The following is a 15,001-nucleotide window of genomic DNA, read 5'->3' as shown; positions in this document are numbered from 1 at the left end:
GTGATGTATCACAGTGATTGATTTGCAAATATTGGATCACCCTTATATCCCAGGAATAAATCCCACTTGATGGTGGCGAATGTCTTTTTTAATGTACTGTTGGATTCAGTTTGCTCATATTTTGTTGAAAATTTTTGCATCCATGTTCCTCAGAGATATTGGCCTATTGTTCTCTTTTTTTGTGGTATCTTTATCTGGTTTTGGTATCAGGATCACGCTGGCCTCACAGAATGAATTTGGAAACTTTCCTTCCTCTTGTAGTTTTTGAAATAGATACTTACTGTGTTTTATTACCAAAATAAATTATAAAGTTCTAGGAACTTCCCAAAGTCCATTTAGTTGTAGATTTGAATTTTAGAACTCAGAATTCCTAATTCCTGGCCCAATGTTATTTCTTCTTCTTAGATTTTTTACTGAAGTACAATGCACATACAGAGAAGTGGAGATGTCATTAAATACGCAGCTGCATGAGTTTCTATAAACAAAACCTCCAGATGAAGGAAGAGAACGTTATCGGTTATGGTCATAGAGCGTTAGTTGCCAGGGTTGGAGGCGGTGGGAGTGAGCAGGCCAGTGGCTCTGCGTCTAGCATTTCATTTGGGGAAGGTGGAAGAAGCTCTAGACATGAACGGTTGTACAACACTGTGAATGTACTTAATGCTACTAAACTGTACAGTTAAAAATGGTTAAACTAATAAGTTTTGTTAAGCAAATTTTACTGCAATAAGAGAAGAGAGATGGTCACCAGAGCCTCAGAAGCTATGTTCCTTCCTTCCTGCCACCCCCGAGCCCCCCAGACCCCTCCCCTCCCCGCGCCCCAGGGTTAACTGACTAAATGGAAACTTTATACCTTATAAGGGTCCGTGCAGTCTGGCCATCTAGTTTTACACACTTGGGAGGGAAAAAAAAAAGAGCACCAAGATTGTTTGCCTGAGGTCCCACAGAGTTTATTCCTTGTGATGCCTTCCCAGGTCAATGTGGATTGAGTGGGAACCGTAACTGTTTCTTGACTACGTGTCGGATGAACATTTGCATTTTATCAAGTCATAGCGGACGCCGAGTTTATGAAGCTGTTAAGTATGCACAGCCGGGAGGAAGAGATAGGACGCTGTGTGTCTGCGCGTGGCGCCTGGCCGTCTGGTCCAGCTCGCGGCGCCCTCCATGCTGATGCGTAATACCTAACCTTGAGGTTTAAGAGCCCTTTGACTCACTCACTTTCTGTGTGTTTCTTCAGCTGTTTCCTAAAGTGATACTTACTACAAAGGAAGGAGTGTATGCAATATATGTGTACCTTATAAAAAAGAATAATAAAGCAGAAACTCACAGACCTGCCATTTATCTCAGTCATGATTTTAAGTCACTAAAATGTCATTACATCTGTAGCGTAAGCAAATGCCTATATGTTGCTGGAATTCCGAGCATGTCCTGATGTCTGTCCTTTCTGGCATCTGTTGGTGTGTGAGCCATTGGAGAGGTGGCACCAAGGCCTGGATCAAGTTGCAGACAAGGGCTAGGAACACACGGAGCCCAAAGGGTGTGTGGCATCCTCCCCTGGTCAAGTTCACGGTTCTTCCCGTCTCACCTGCCAGCCTTGCACCTAAGTACTTGCCTTATTTAATTGGCCAGAGGAAGTGTTTCTTCCCTTTAGAAAGGTTGAAGTGGTGGTTTCTGTTCTTGCCGCAACTGCACAGATTCTCAGCTCCACAAGATCAGTCAGTCATTTGTCTTTAGCTTTCTGAATATTGGAGTCTGCTTCTTAACCTTGTTTCTCAAAATTTGAATTTTTTTTAAAGATTTTATTTGTTTATTTGACAGAGATCACAAGTAGGCAGAGAGGCAGGGAGAGAGGGGGAAGCAGGCTCCCCGCTGAGCAGAGAGCCCGATGTGGGTCTCGATCCCAGGACCCTGGGATCATGCCCCAAGCTGAAGGCAGAGGCTTAACCCACCGAGCCACCCAGGCACCCCTCAAAATTGGAAATTTATAGAAATCTCACAATACTGGTCTAGGGGTCAAAGATAATTCATTTAGTCAAGCAGTTATTACTCTTCATGAAGAACCTGCACTGTGAAAAAGCCCAGATCTTTAAAGTCTCCATGAAAACTGATTTTTCTCTCTTAGAATGGCACCAGACCGCCCCTGGGTGCAGACGTGAGTTTGGAAGCCCTCGCTGCTGACCTGCGCTGTGATTGCTACTCGTGAGTACCTCAATCTCAAGTCCTGATCTCTTGATCTTGTGGGCAGGATGGGGGACAGCAGTCCTGTGGGGAGGGTTGAGCTTGGTGTCCTGTCGAGTGCCCAAGGTGGTTAGTGGCTGGCTCGGGCATGGCTCTTCCTTCTGAGAGAAGGGACTACCCGTCCTGAGGCTCTGAGGAGCTCCAGCGCTGGGGCGCATGTGCTCCCACATCAACTCTTGGTTCCCAGCTTCCCTGACTGCTGTGGCTGCCTTCGCCAGTTGTCCGTCCCTTCTTCCAGAATTTCCTGAGCAGACATTTCAGTGTTTCTGCTTCAGCCCTGAAGAGGGTCATCTGTGAGCGTTTTGTTCTCCATGGCTCAGAACACGTTTTCACAGCACACCTGCTAACCTGCACAGCCCATAGTGACAGACGGAAACCAGGCGTTTCTGCCTGCAGCACATGTGTTTGTGTGGTCATGGTTTTTGTTATTTTCTTTACGTTCAGTAAGGTTGTTAACTGTCCCACTTTGGGTACACAGAGAAGAAAACAAAACTCACATTTCACTAACAGGGAGACGTCTGCCCCTCTGGCTTTCAAAGCCTTACTGCTTGGTTGTCCTTGATATACTTGGTGCTCATGATATTCCTCTAGGTCAGAGCCAAATAATGTGCTTTCCAAAACCAAGCGAGTAAAGTGATGTTTTCTTTATCTCTCTCTTTTTTAATTAATTTATTTCAGTGAGAGAAAGAAAGAGCGTGTGATGGGGGGGAAGGGCAGAGGGAGAGAGAATCTCAAGCAGACTCCACACTTAGTGCAGAGCCTGACATGGGCTCGATCCCACAACTCTGAGACTGTCACCTGAGCTGAAACCGAGAGTCCAGTGCTCAGCCAACTGTGCCTCCCAGATGCCCCGAGACAATGTTTTCATGTTGGAGATATTACAGGACTCAGTTACTCCACAGTGTAAACTTACATCCCAACAGCCAGACCGACAGGGGACCATATTGGCATCTGGTTATGTCCATTCTAGTCGAAGACCTTCATTTCTTGTAAAGAGGATTACACTGGAAACCTCTTCTCAGGGAGTGTGGTCAGGATGCATCATTTTATCTCGTTTCTTCATGTATGAGCATCGGGGCCATGACCCTCTTCTCTGTCCAGCTATCTTGGCTCAGGCGTGAAGGCAGGGATTGTCTTGATGACAGGACACACTTGGAGTCACAGGTGGTGGTGGTCAGCAGAAGCCCCTCCCTCCCTCTAAGGACAGTGATTTCCTCCCCCCACTTCGATGGGGATCAAACTTTTACAACTACAGGAACTATTACACAGGGGGGATGGCTTATGTGAGTAGTTTACAGCTTCAAGAGTTAAAACACAGAGGCAGTTTAATGGCAGAACTTACCTGGGCCACACCTTCTGGATTCTTCAGAGGAGGACGCAGGTTTACAAAAGGGTCAGGGGTAACATTGGATACCTAACCACAGAAACATTGCATTTAGCTAATAATTTAAGCTCTATGGGCATTTAGTGTTTTACATTGTATGGATGGGCAACATTATATACATGAAGTAAGTTTTAATGTCTAGAAATGAGGTTTTTATCCCCAGGTCCAAACTCTCCCCCAAAGAGCTGCAGGATTCTGTTGAAGATGTGATGTAGTGAAATGCCAGTGAGCAGTGTTGCTCGTTGAACTCAGGAACTGTGCTGAGTCAGTATAGTGTTGCACAAAGTGATTAGAGGCTTGTTAGTTGTCCTGCTTTAATTCATTTATGACAGGTCCACTCAGCTCGGACTTGAGTCAGGACATTAAAGACTTGCTAGCCTTTGTGCTTCCCTCTTTTGAAGTAGGTGCCATAAATGACTCTTGTGTAAGCTTACTCTAGGCAGTAAGTCGCATGTGACAGGCAGCACACTGGCAGCACAGGCCCTGTGGATGGAGATTTTATGATGAATGTGTAACTTTCTATCAACTGGGCAATTCATATAGACTTTTTACGTTAACTTCAGTATCTATAGGTGTTAGTACAGGAATGTTTATGATTCCTTGCATTGTTTCCATCATAATTACCCTTCTTCTAAAAGCTAGAAATATTTGAAGTAAAATTGAAAAGGTCTTTTCCTGCTGACCCAAGTGGTCATTCTGTTCCCGAGCTGTGTGATTTGTGACTGGAAACTGCAGTCAGGCTCCATTCTTGTGCTGTCGTAGAATAACTGAGAGCAGGTCTTCTCCTGCAGGGGTGCAGATCTCTCTGCTTTGGTTCGGGAAGCGTCCGTCTGCGCCCTGAGACAGGAAATGACAAGACCGAAGGGTGGAGGTGAGGCAGGTACGGTGCTTTCTGGAATGTCTCTGTTTCCTGTCGTTGTCACTCTGGACACCTCACACCACTGCTGACCCGCAAAGTGACCGTTGTCTCATGTCTGTGATGTGAAAGCTGACATGTCTCTGACAAGACCGTTCCGGTAGGCTTCGCCTCACATGGTGTCTTCTTCCCCCCACCTCAGAGTCCATGTGTCTGTTTTTATTCCCACTGGGTTTCTCTGTCTCCCTCTTCCTTCTGTCTTTAGCTCCTGAGAATCCCAGGGCAAACTTTGGTTTAGTTCCCAGCGGCATCTGTGCCCCCGAGATCTGTCAGCACACGTCCCTTCATGATGAGGTCCCCGTGTTTTTGTTATGATTCAGTTACCCAAATCGCTTTTATTATAAGCTATTTTAGATTCCTCTTGGAGGATGTAAGTGATGAATCACTAAATGCTACTCCTGAAACCAACATTACACTATATGTTAAGTAGAATTTAAATAAAAATTTGGAGATGGAAAAAAAAAGAAAAGACCACTGGACTTAGAATCAGAAAAAAAAAAAAAATACAAGTTGCCATGGCATTCAGATTATATTACATGATTTAAAAAAAAAAAAAAAAGTTCACCCATGGAGAGCTTTGTAATTCTGCATTAAAGTTAAGAATTAAAACAAGAAAAATAAATAAAAATTTAAAAAGTTTTTTTTTTTTTTTAAACAAAATTAAAAAATCCTCTTGGAAGTAACAGATAAAATTCGCAAACCTAGACTATCTTGTAAGAAACATTGTGTAAGTGTGCCACTTGAGAGCAGAGTCTGATGGTGTTTTGGGATATTTGGACCTCTCTACACATGTTGGCTGTTTGGATGTTCATTTATAATCATGCAGCAAATTCTGACATCTGTGCTCTGCTGCAGTTTGCATTAAGTTACCTGTCCTCTAGGGACTTAGTGTTGATACCTTCCTCACCGAAATCCATATGCTATTCACCTTCCACTTGATGTGTTTAACTACACATTTTATTCAATTTTTTTTTTAGGTAAATACGGTATCCTAATATTTGTATAGATCAGTTTTAATTGTCATCGTGTAAGCTGTTTCAGGAACATTCTAAACCAAGTCTTGTTCAAAATGTAGTTATTTGATTTCCCTTACTTACATAATGGCACAACCTCATAAAGAAGGAGAGCCCCTTCTGATCCAGTGTTGGGATAGTATCTCTGTATCTAATATATATTATGATATAACGCTGTAACATCTACAAATGCATATGCACCCTTAAATAGCTATAGAATATTACTTTCCACTCCCAGTTAAATTATTTGTATTATCTTAAAAAGGAATAATTTTGGCTCTTCTTCATCAAACATCGTCATTAAGTTAAGGCGTAAACAGTGCAAAGAGGGGCCTTCAAAGGGTGATAGTTTAAGAGTGGTAGTCTCTCTGGGGTGTCCTGCATTGAAACCTGGTAAGCACGGGGAGATGTTGGTTAAAGGATAAGACTTCCTGCCATAAGATGAACACATTCCGGAGGTCAGATATATTGCATGAGGTCTATAATTAGCAATAAGGATTATATACTTGAACGATAGATCTTAGAAAGATCTTAGAAAGATAGATCTTGAAAGAGTAGATCTTAGAAGTTATACACACACACACACACACACACACACACACACACACAATCGAGTGAGGGATGTAGGTGCCAGCTAACATTTGTGATGATCACTTTACAACAATGTCTGAAATCGTCACAATAGTCACACACCTTAAACTTCCATGTTATATGTCAGTGATCTCGCAATAAAGGGGGCGGGTAATGAAAACAGGGACTCTCTCTAATTAAAGATGAACAAAGTACTTTTTTATATAATTTGTCCCAAAGTAAACTGTTTCGATTGCTGAGGGAAAAAATTTACACTGCAATGGACACTGATATAAAACTTAAGCATTTACTTAAAATTAAATATGGTTAGGTGTGTGTAAATTAAATGAAATTGAAAATATGCCCAAAACATCTGGTAAGCAGGGTGTCCCAGTCTTGACTGTCATTCAGAACAGACCCAGCGTGATCACTGTCTCCTCCCTGTTCCCTTGACCTCTTGCAAGTCAGTGTCTCAGGAGAATCTACCTGTCAGTTGCTGTTAGCGCCCCCCACCCAGATGTGTCTGTGATTTGCTCCCCAGGTGAACTGAAGGTCAGTCAGAAGCACTTTGAAGAAGCTTTCAAGAAAGTGAAATCTTCTATATCAAAAAAGGTAAGAAATGCTCTTAATACGTGTAGAGAAGAACTAGAATGGAGACCAATAGATTGTGAACTTAAGGAAAATGTCTTTATGGGAGCATTCTTGAGACTGTAGTTTTGTGTGTTTCTTGAAAGACTGAAGCCAGAGAGAGGGTGACGCGTGTGGGTCTTTCCACCATCTGAGGATTTTTAGTCTCTTTGGTCCACGTGTGCCCTGACCTGCTCCACCCTTCCCAAGACTCTTACCTGGCTGGAGCCAGACTTCCTCCTCGGCACCTGGGACTCGCCCACACATTTCAGGCAGGTACAGATGTCCTCCTGGTAAGGTCAGAGAAGGGTTAAACACACAGCCCTCTTTTCTATACATACAACGCCAGATAGCGCGTGTTTGCTTCTTACCGTGCAGAGGAAGTCCGTTGGTGGTAACAAGGACGGCCGATGCCACACAGAGCTGCATGGGTGCGTCCAGCCCTCTGAAACGCCTGACTTGGGCACCGCTGTGATAAAGCTTGTTCACCTGGCTGCCTTGTTTCGGGGCTTCTGGAAATGTAATGCGCCTTAGCCGTGAGAACCTGCTTCCTGATGGACTAAAACTCCCTTTAAATCATTAGGCATTTATTACCCCAGGCCTAGTATTTCTGATGATAATTACTGATTGAAAACCTTGGAGTCAAAGTCCAAGGAGTTATGGGAGGTGGGCTGCCCTGTTTGGTGTCTCAAGATTTGCTCTGAACCTTCTAAGTGAGGTGACCGCTGTACCACTTTTTTTTTTTTTTTTTTAAGATTTTATTTTTAGTTTATCTCTGCTCCCAACACGGGGTTCGAATTTACAACCCCGAGATAAGAATTGCACTCACTGAGTGAGCCAGCCAGGCGCCCTCCCACCCTATCACTGCTAACCACAGAAGCTGGTTGGGACTGGTGGCGGTTCGGATTCGGCCTGAGAAGAGTCTGCTGCACCCAGACTCAATTCTCCTCCGTAGCTGGAAGCAGTGGTCTGCCTTTACCTCTCGGGTGTTTTTGTGTCCCAGAGGAAACAGGTCTGTTCTGCTGAGCATCTTCGAATAAAACCCAGTCTTGCGGGGCACCTGGGTGGCTCATTGGGTTAAAGCCTCTGCCTTCGGCTCAGGTCATGATCCCAGGGTGCCGGGATCGAGCCCCGCATCGGGCTCTCTGCTCAACAGGGAGCCTGCTTCCCTTCCTGTCTCTCTGCCTGCCTCTCTGCCTACTTGTGATCTCTGTCAAATAAATAAATAAAAATCTTAAAAAAAAAATTAGAATTAAAAAAAAAAAAAAAACCCAGTCTTACTAATTAAAATCGGTAATAGTTTGGCAGATTGGTGCTCCTCGTTTTGATGGAAAAGAGATTCGTGATGTTAGTGTCCTCCGGAAGGTTTCGTCATCAAAAACATGGTTTTAGTTGAAATTGTTCCTCACCTGCAGCTGGAGTCCCGGGCTTGTCAGGACTGAGAGGACGTGTGGATGCAGCTTCTCCTCTAGCCTCCCTGTGCTTAGTAGAAATGTATCCACACAGTAGTGCACACACACAGTTGTTTTTTTTTTAAGATATTATTTATTTATTTATGAGAGACAGAGAGATAGAGGCAGAGGGAGAAGCAGGCTCCCCACTGAGCAAGGAGCCTGATGTGGGACTCAATCCCAGGACCGCAGGATCCTGACCTGAGCCAAAGGCAGACGCTTAACCATCTGAGCTACCCAAGCACCTGCACACACACAGTTCTGTGATCTCCGTCAGTGTCTAGAACATTCCATCCCTTCCGAAGTTCCTTGTGGCCCCTCTGTGGCCGATGCTGACAGCACTGCCCGTGATCGCAGGTCTGACCTGTCTGTGGGCTGCATCCCCACAGAAGCCCATGGCGTGATCTCCCTGGTGGCTGCTCTGCTCAGTGGAGGCTTCTGGGTTCCATCCCTGTTATGTGTGGTCCATTTCTACCTGAGCTGTTTTCCAGGATAAGAATATAGCATGGCTCTTTCTCGTTTCCTCTGTTGGGGGACACTTGGTGCTGCTGGGATATGTGTGGCTTTCACGAGTAATGTGTGTGTGAGAGTAGGGTGCTGGCTTGCACTTCTCCCTGGTGTGCAGCTGGGACGGCATGGCCAGGGCTCCAGACCCTTCCTTGGGGAGCGGCTGAGTCCCCCGGTGTCATAGTCCTTTCACGGCAGCATCCAGTGGCATAGGAACTGGTATCTCGTGTGCTCTCTATGAGCATCTCCAAATGGTAGGACGGCCAGCAAAGTTTCACATGCCTGTGGGCCGTTTGGAGTTCTGCTGTCCTGTCCTTGTGCTTTGATCTTAAACACTAGACTTGTATCTCTCCTTGCTATAAACGTGCACAGATTCTTAGCTTATCCAGATGTGCATGCGGAAGACATTCTCCAAATCTGCTGCTCACCTTTCTGTCATCTAAAAGCACCTTCTGGAGAGCAGGATCCTTGAATCCAGACGGAGGCCAACCTGGCTCCTGTGTGTATGGCTTGTGCATCCTGTCAGGAGAAATCTTGGCAATTTCAAGTTCACAAAGTTTCTCACCTTTGCTTTTTTCTAGACATGTCATACTTTTTAGCTTTTACATGGAGCCTTGTGATCCATCTCAAATTAATATTTTAGTTTGCTGGGAGGGGAGGTGGGGGTCATGGTTCCATGTTTCCATGTGGCTCCTACTTGCTGTGACTCTATTGAGAAGATTTCCCTATGGAGTCACCACCCCCTCTCTGAAAACCAGTTGTTCATAGAGGCGTGGATCCGTTTCTGGGCTCTGACTACGTCTGTCTTAATGCCACGGTATCTATTTTGCCACTGTCTTGATGACCATAGATCTGTAAGTTGTGGGATCAGGTATAAGCTCTACAAATTTGTCCGCTTTTATCTCCCCTCAATTTTTAAAAATATCTTAAACCCTTTTCATGCCCATATAAAGTTTATAATCAGCTTATCGATTCCTACACAAGAAGCCTGCTGGGATTTGGAATCGGACTGAATCTAGATCAGTTATGAGAATGGCCCTTGAAAGTTCTTCAATTCATGAACTTTGTACATCTGTCCATTTAATTAGATTTGTTTAATTTCTCTTAGATAAATTTATTCACTTTTTAATTCGTTTCACTTCTTAGATCCACAGTAATGTGAGTTTTCATGGTAAATATCTTACCATCTTTCATCAAATTTATTCCCAAGTAATTTATACTTTTTTGTTATTTATGGATTTTTTTTACATCTTGTTTTCTAACTGTTGCTAATATATATAAACTCAGTTTTTAATCTGTTGACCTTGGATAGCTCATTTATCACTCTCTTTCTTTATCTCCAAAAAGATCAGTTTTCTAGAAACTGCTGTATTTTGAAAAGTTCTCATGTTTGTTGCTTGAGTGACTTTATTACAGAGACTACAAATGTGTCATACAAAGTTCAAAAATCACTTGACCTGATTTCTAAATTTGGCTATGTTTTCATCCAAGCAGCTACGACAATTAAGGATTAAACCTTTGCTTTAATCTCCTTTGCACACTTTTGCAGGTGAATTTGACACCAATGTATATTGTGGGGGTTTTTTTGGGGGGGTGGTTCTCGGATCCTTCTTATTCCTTTTTTTCCTGGTCCTTCCCAGTTGAGAACTGTGGTAAAGAACCTCTCCCTTCTGGTTGAGGATAGTGTAGTTGAAATTAAGAGGCCCAGGCAGGGTTGAAAGGTGTGGCACTTTTTTGGATGTGAATCTGAGCAGCTCATTGATAAGCCACTTCTTTATGCTTTTGTAATTAGGGCTCTTTTAGTTGTAAAGGACAGAAACCCAACTCCAACTCAAGTGCTTAGGGGAAAACAGAGTTGTTTGGAGGCACCTGGGTGGCTCAGTTGGTTAAGCATCTGCCTTCATTTCAGGTCATGATCCCGGGGTCCTGAGATCAAAGCCCCACTTCTGGGGCTTCGATCTTTGCCTCTCCCCCTCCTCGTGCCCATGTGCTCACGTGATCTCTCTCTCTCAAATAAATAAAATAAAATGATGCATCTTGAGTTTAAAAAACAACAACAGTTCATTGTTCCACTTAACAAGGATCTTGAGAGCACATATGGCTCTAGGCATGCTGGCTGCCGAACCTCATTGCTTCCTTTCCTGGGGGAAGGTGGGAGGCTCAGACACCTCCCAGCAAGAGAGTTCCCCACAGGCTCTGACGGGAGAGTCTCAGGGAACCCTGGGGTCGGTCCAGCCCAGGTTAGGATCCCGCGCCAGAACCAGTCAGTGTGGCCAGTTAGGAAATTAGACGCTCTGGCCAGGCTGGGCTGTGAGGGGCCGCAGAGCTTGGTCACGCCTTCAAGGCTTAGAATGAAAATCTGTAAATAAGATGCTGGTGACTCAGGTTAACTGACATGGTAGTGGTAGCATTGGGGTTTGGGGTCTTCCTGCTGAAATAGAATCACTAGATTTTGTTTATTGTGCAAGGAACACACATTTTAGCCTCTTGGACCTACTTACCAAAATGGCAATTGCTTTGAATTAACATGGGATTAATGAGACGTCTAAGAAGACAGAAGTCCTGTCTCGAGGTCTACAGAGTGGGCCTTCATAGTTCTCAAATACTCAGTACACTCTTGGCTTAGAGACGCAATGCAGAAATGTGTCACCTGGCTCAGTAAACCGTTGGTAACTGGTTCAGGGTGGTGGTGTCGGCATCGAGCAGAGACTCCTCTCTGGTTGTCTGTCCTCTCCGGCTGTCTGTCCTCACCAGCTGTCCATCCTCGGCCGGCTCTCATTCGGGCAGGGCGAGGCCCTCGGGCTCTACTGAAGATCCCTGCCCGTCCTCACTGCTAGTGAGTGGCTGCGTCCTGTTTGGTCCCAAGAGGACCTGACAGGCTGCGATCTGTGAGGACAGATCCCTGACACAAAAGCCTGGACCCTCCACCAGCAGCTTCTCCAAATCCAGAGGCGAGCGTCCCGGCTGCGCATGCATCACAGAGTAGCGTCGTTCCCCGTGCCGGTGTCCCTGTGCGCCGGAGACCTGAGGCCCCCCAGCTGCTGTCCAAGTTGAGACCTTGAGGTTACTTTCCCAGATATTCCTGGTATAGTCTTCACGCTGCTCGCTCTGGCATCGTTCCACCGTCAGGAAGGAAACCTCACTCAGACGGACAAGCCGGATTTTGGTCTTTACTTCCTCTGTTAAACCACCCCAGAGCAACCCTCCTGTTCATTTGCTCACCGGCGGAGTGTTTTTCACACCTGCTGCCCCCAGCTCTTCCTTTTTCTTCTCCACACGCAGGAGTAGATGGTTCATTTCCCAGATTATTTCCACCCCATGGACACTCCTAGGAGAACAGCTCCTCAAGTCAGAGTTTCCAGCTGTGTTTTAATGGGTTACCTACGATCTGACTCTTTATGTGTGTCGAGTCCCTGCTGTGTGCGTGCCAGGCTCTGTGCTGGACTCACAGAAAAACTGCAGGGGACAGGCTGCTACACATAGAACACGTATTGACCTGGGCACTCGATCCCGTCGGTGTTAGAACGTGGCTTCCATGTAGCTTTTGCTACATGGAAGGGACCAACTACATGACAGAGGCAGTCTGGCTGATTTTATTAAAAACATCTGCACCTGTCATGCCAGACATTATCAAAGAGTCTGGGGATGTCCTAGTGAGATTTAGTACTAGTGTAGTCTTCATACTTTGGGAGATCGTAAATCTCTAAATATTTGATTTCTGAAAAACTTAGCGAATAAGAAGCTATAACTTCCCTTTGGGAAATAGGCATCGTATGAATTTTGAATAAATATTAAGTAAAGCAGATGACCAAGCTGATTATTAATTTGATCTTTTAAAAATAAGGCAGGGCATCAAGGTGAAGCCCCACACTCCCACTGGTTCTCATGAAACAATTACTTACAAAACTAGTGACAGCTGTTTGTGGGGAGAGACTGGCTTCCCTTGGGGCCTTTTATCCTTTTTGAACTTTGCACCATATGAAGGTCTTACCAAGTCAAAAAAAAACTAAATATTAAGGGGAGCACAGCTGGCTCAATCGGTGGAGCGTGTGACTCTTGATCTTTGGGCTGCAAGTTCCAGCCCCACGCTGGGTGTAGAGATTACTTAAAAAACAAAAATTTTTGAAAAATTAAAAACTAAACAGGTGCCTGGGTGGCTCAGTCGTTAAGCATCTGCCTTCAGCTCAGGTCATGATCTCAGGGTCCTGGGATCGAGCCCATCGCGTTCTCTGCTCAGCAGGGAGCCTGCTTCCCTCTCTCCCTCTGCCTGCCTCTCTGCCTGCTTGTGATCCCCCCGCCACCTTCAAATAAATAAAATCTTTAAAAAAAAAAAAAAAGAAAGGGATTGCTCTAACCTGGTTATAATGTAGGGGTGCCTAAAATGTCTTTACGGTAGATTATTCAGCACTGAAACTGATGTACAGAGGGACTGTTTTACACTATTTCAGAGTTAATTCAGCATTTCACTAATTCCTACTTTATGTTCACCTTTGAAACTGTTTGACAGGTACTTAAAAAATCACTAAAACAAGTTACATAGATTTTTTTTTCCAATCCGTCTTTCAGACCGGAGGTGAACATTAAGTACAGTCCAGGAAATGGGTTTCCCTCGTGAATGGGAAACGCCCTCTAGTCAGGGTCTGACTTCTTGCAGAGAGAACAAACAGAAGAGTTTGCCTTTCTCTGCCTGACTCAGGATTGTGGCCAGGGTAAAAGCTAATGGTAGTAAAGTCCCCTCTGAACACCGGACAGACCTCATACGTGCGGGACAGATCTCATCGGGGCCACTTGTGCGAGTGTCTTGGCGTCCGCCAGACGTCGGGAACGCGGCTGTGCCTCTAGCACAGGGCCCCGGGCTGGTCGGCACATGCCATGCTAAGGCCATTTGTTGCTGTTCGAAATCATTTAAATGGCTCTACTCCGTGGTCTTTTTAATTCTTGCTCAATTTGTGCTGGGGACCAGATGGTGTGACTGAAAGTTGCTGTGGAAAACCAAGCCGACTGCAGCAGCAGGAAAACTGCAGGAAGACCGAGCTGGGAGTGGGGACGGCTAACAACACTGACCTGTTTTCCAGAAGCCTCAGTAACTAAAACGCTGTGATAGTGGGCCATGACCTGACCCTAATACATAACTTCTACAAACAGTCTGTCATGCTGGTCCCCACACCAGTGACAGAAAGACGGGCACTGATGTGGGGGCAGCTGGGAGTCGGCCTCCCAGGTCCTGTGGCAGGCTGCGCACACTCCACAGAGCTGCAGGTGGAGGGACTGGGGGCCGGGCGTCCCTCATCACGGTGTCAGCAGGACTGGCTTCTCCCGAGGCCACTTCCCCATGTCCTCACACGGCCTCCCTGGGCCTGTCTGTTCTTCATCCGTCTTCCTGCAGAAACACTGGTCCCGCTGGCTTAGAGCCCATCCTGGGGGGCTTCCTTACAAATTCACGGCCTCCCCAACACCTTACCTCCAGTCACGGTTACTGTGCGGTCGTGGGGGTGGGATGTCAGCGTGCGCATTTGGGGGACGCATATCAGCCCCTGTCACGCTCACGAGCTCTCTGTCTGTCTTGTCCCCTGTTCTCAGGACCAGGTGATGTATGAAGCTCTGCAGCGGTCCCTCAGCCGGTGACCCTGGCGGCAGCGGGCCCCGGAGCAGGTCAGTGCGTCCAGCCGGCCGAGCTGTCCGCTTGCCACCTGACGCAGAGGGCGTCCCTTGTGAGCGTGTTACTCCCGGAGTGATGTGGCCTGTTGGATCCGAAGACTTTCCGTCTGGCTAGCTGGGCGCGGGAACACCCTCCCTTCTCTTTAACAACAAGAAAGATGTTTAACTGTTGAACTAAAATAACTGATGACGTTTTTTAAATAAAATTTTGAAAACAGTCTTGAGTGTACTTCAGCAGAGTTGCGATCACAGTAAAAAGAACGTTGCCTTAAGCCACCCGAGTGTAAGTTGCCTGCTCGAGGCCCCGTCATCCCCAAACACCATGATGTACGTCTCCCACGCCCCAGGCTCCCCCGATAGCCAGCCGTCGCACTCAGGAAACCCCTGTGAGACGTGGCCATCCCGTGGGCCCCCAGCTCTGCCAGGCCTCTCTCTCCAGCTGCCCCAGGTCGTCCTTTTGACAGAAGGGTCAGGAGTGAGCTGTTCAGTCTGTTCCTGTTTCGCTCCCGTTCCCTCAAAATTGGGACATTTCCCGTCTCCTGACTTCTGACTTTCTGGAAGGTTCTGGGCCAGTTACTTTGTAGAAAGCCATCAGCAGTTTGTCAGTGGTATCCTCATAGTCCCACCCCAGTTACGCTAC

The 15,001-nt window shown here is 46.0% G+C and overlaps 1 protein-coding gene across 4 annotated transcripts in view; it reads left to right on the top strand.

The window, feature by feature from the left end:
• NVL (nuclear VCP like) overlaps nucleotides 1-14,580 on the top strand; it is a 97,123-nt gene extending 82,543 nt beyond the window's left edge. For 3 of the 4 annotated variants that reach the window (XM_032838706.1, XM_032838703.1, XM_032838702.1), the window contains 4 exons: nucleotides 2,120-2,196; nucleotides 4,411-4,499; nucleotides 6,660-6,730; nucleotides 14,284-14,580. In XM_032838706.1, coding sequence (XP_032694597.1) covers nucleotides 2,120-2,196; nucleotides 4,411-4,499; nucleotides 6,660-6,730; nucleotides 14,284-14,328 — 282 coding nt within the window. In that variant the 3' untranslated portion in view covers nucleotides 14,329-14,580. Of the gene's footprint in view, nucleotides 1-2,119; nucleotides 2,197-4,410; nucleotides 4,502-6,659; nucleotides 6,731-14,283 lie in introns of those variants that run through there. The other variant, XM_032838707.1, reaches the window with a different exon arrangement.
• Nucleotides 14,581-15,001: the final 421 nt, after the last annotated feature.

Source organism: Lontra canadensis, unplaced genomic scaffold (assembly GCF_010015895.1).
Source record: "Lontra canadensis isolate GAN:19392208 unplaced genomic scaffold, GSC_riverotter_1.0 scaffold106, whole genome shotgun sequence".
Classification (NCBI taxonomy): domain Eukaryota; kingdom Metazoa; phylum Chordata; class Mammalia; order Carnivora; family Mustelidae; genus Lontra; species Lontra canadensis.
This window is presented reverse-complemented; position numbering and strand designations above follow the sequence as displayed.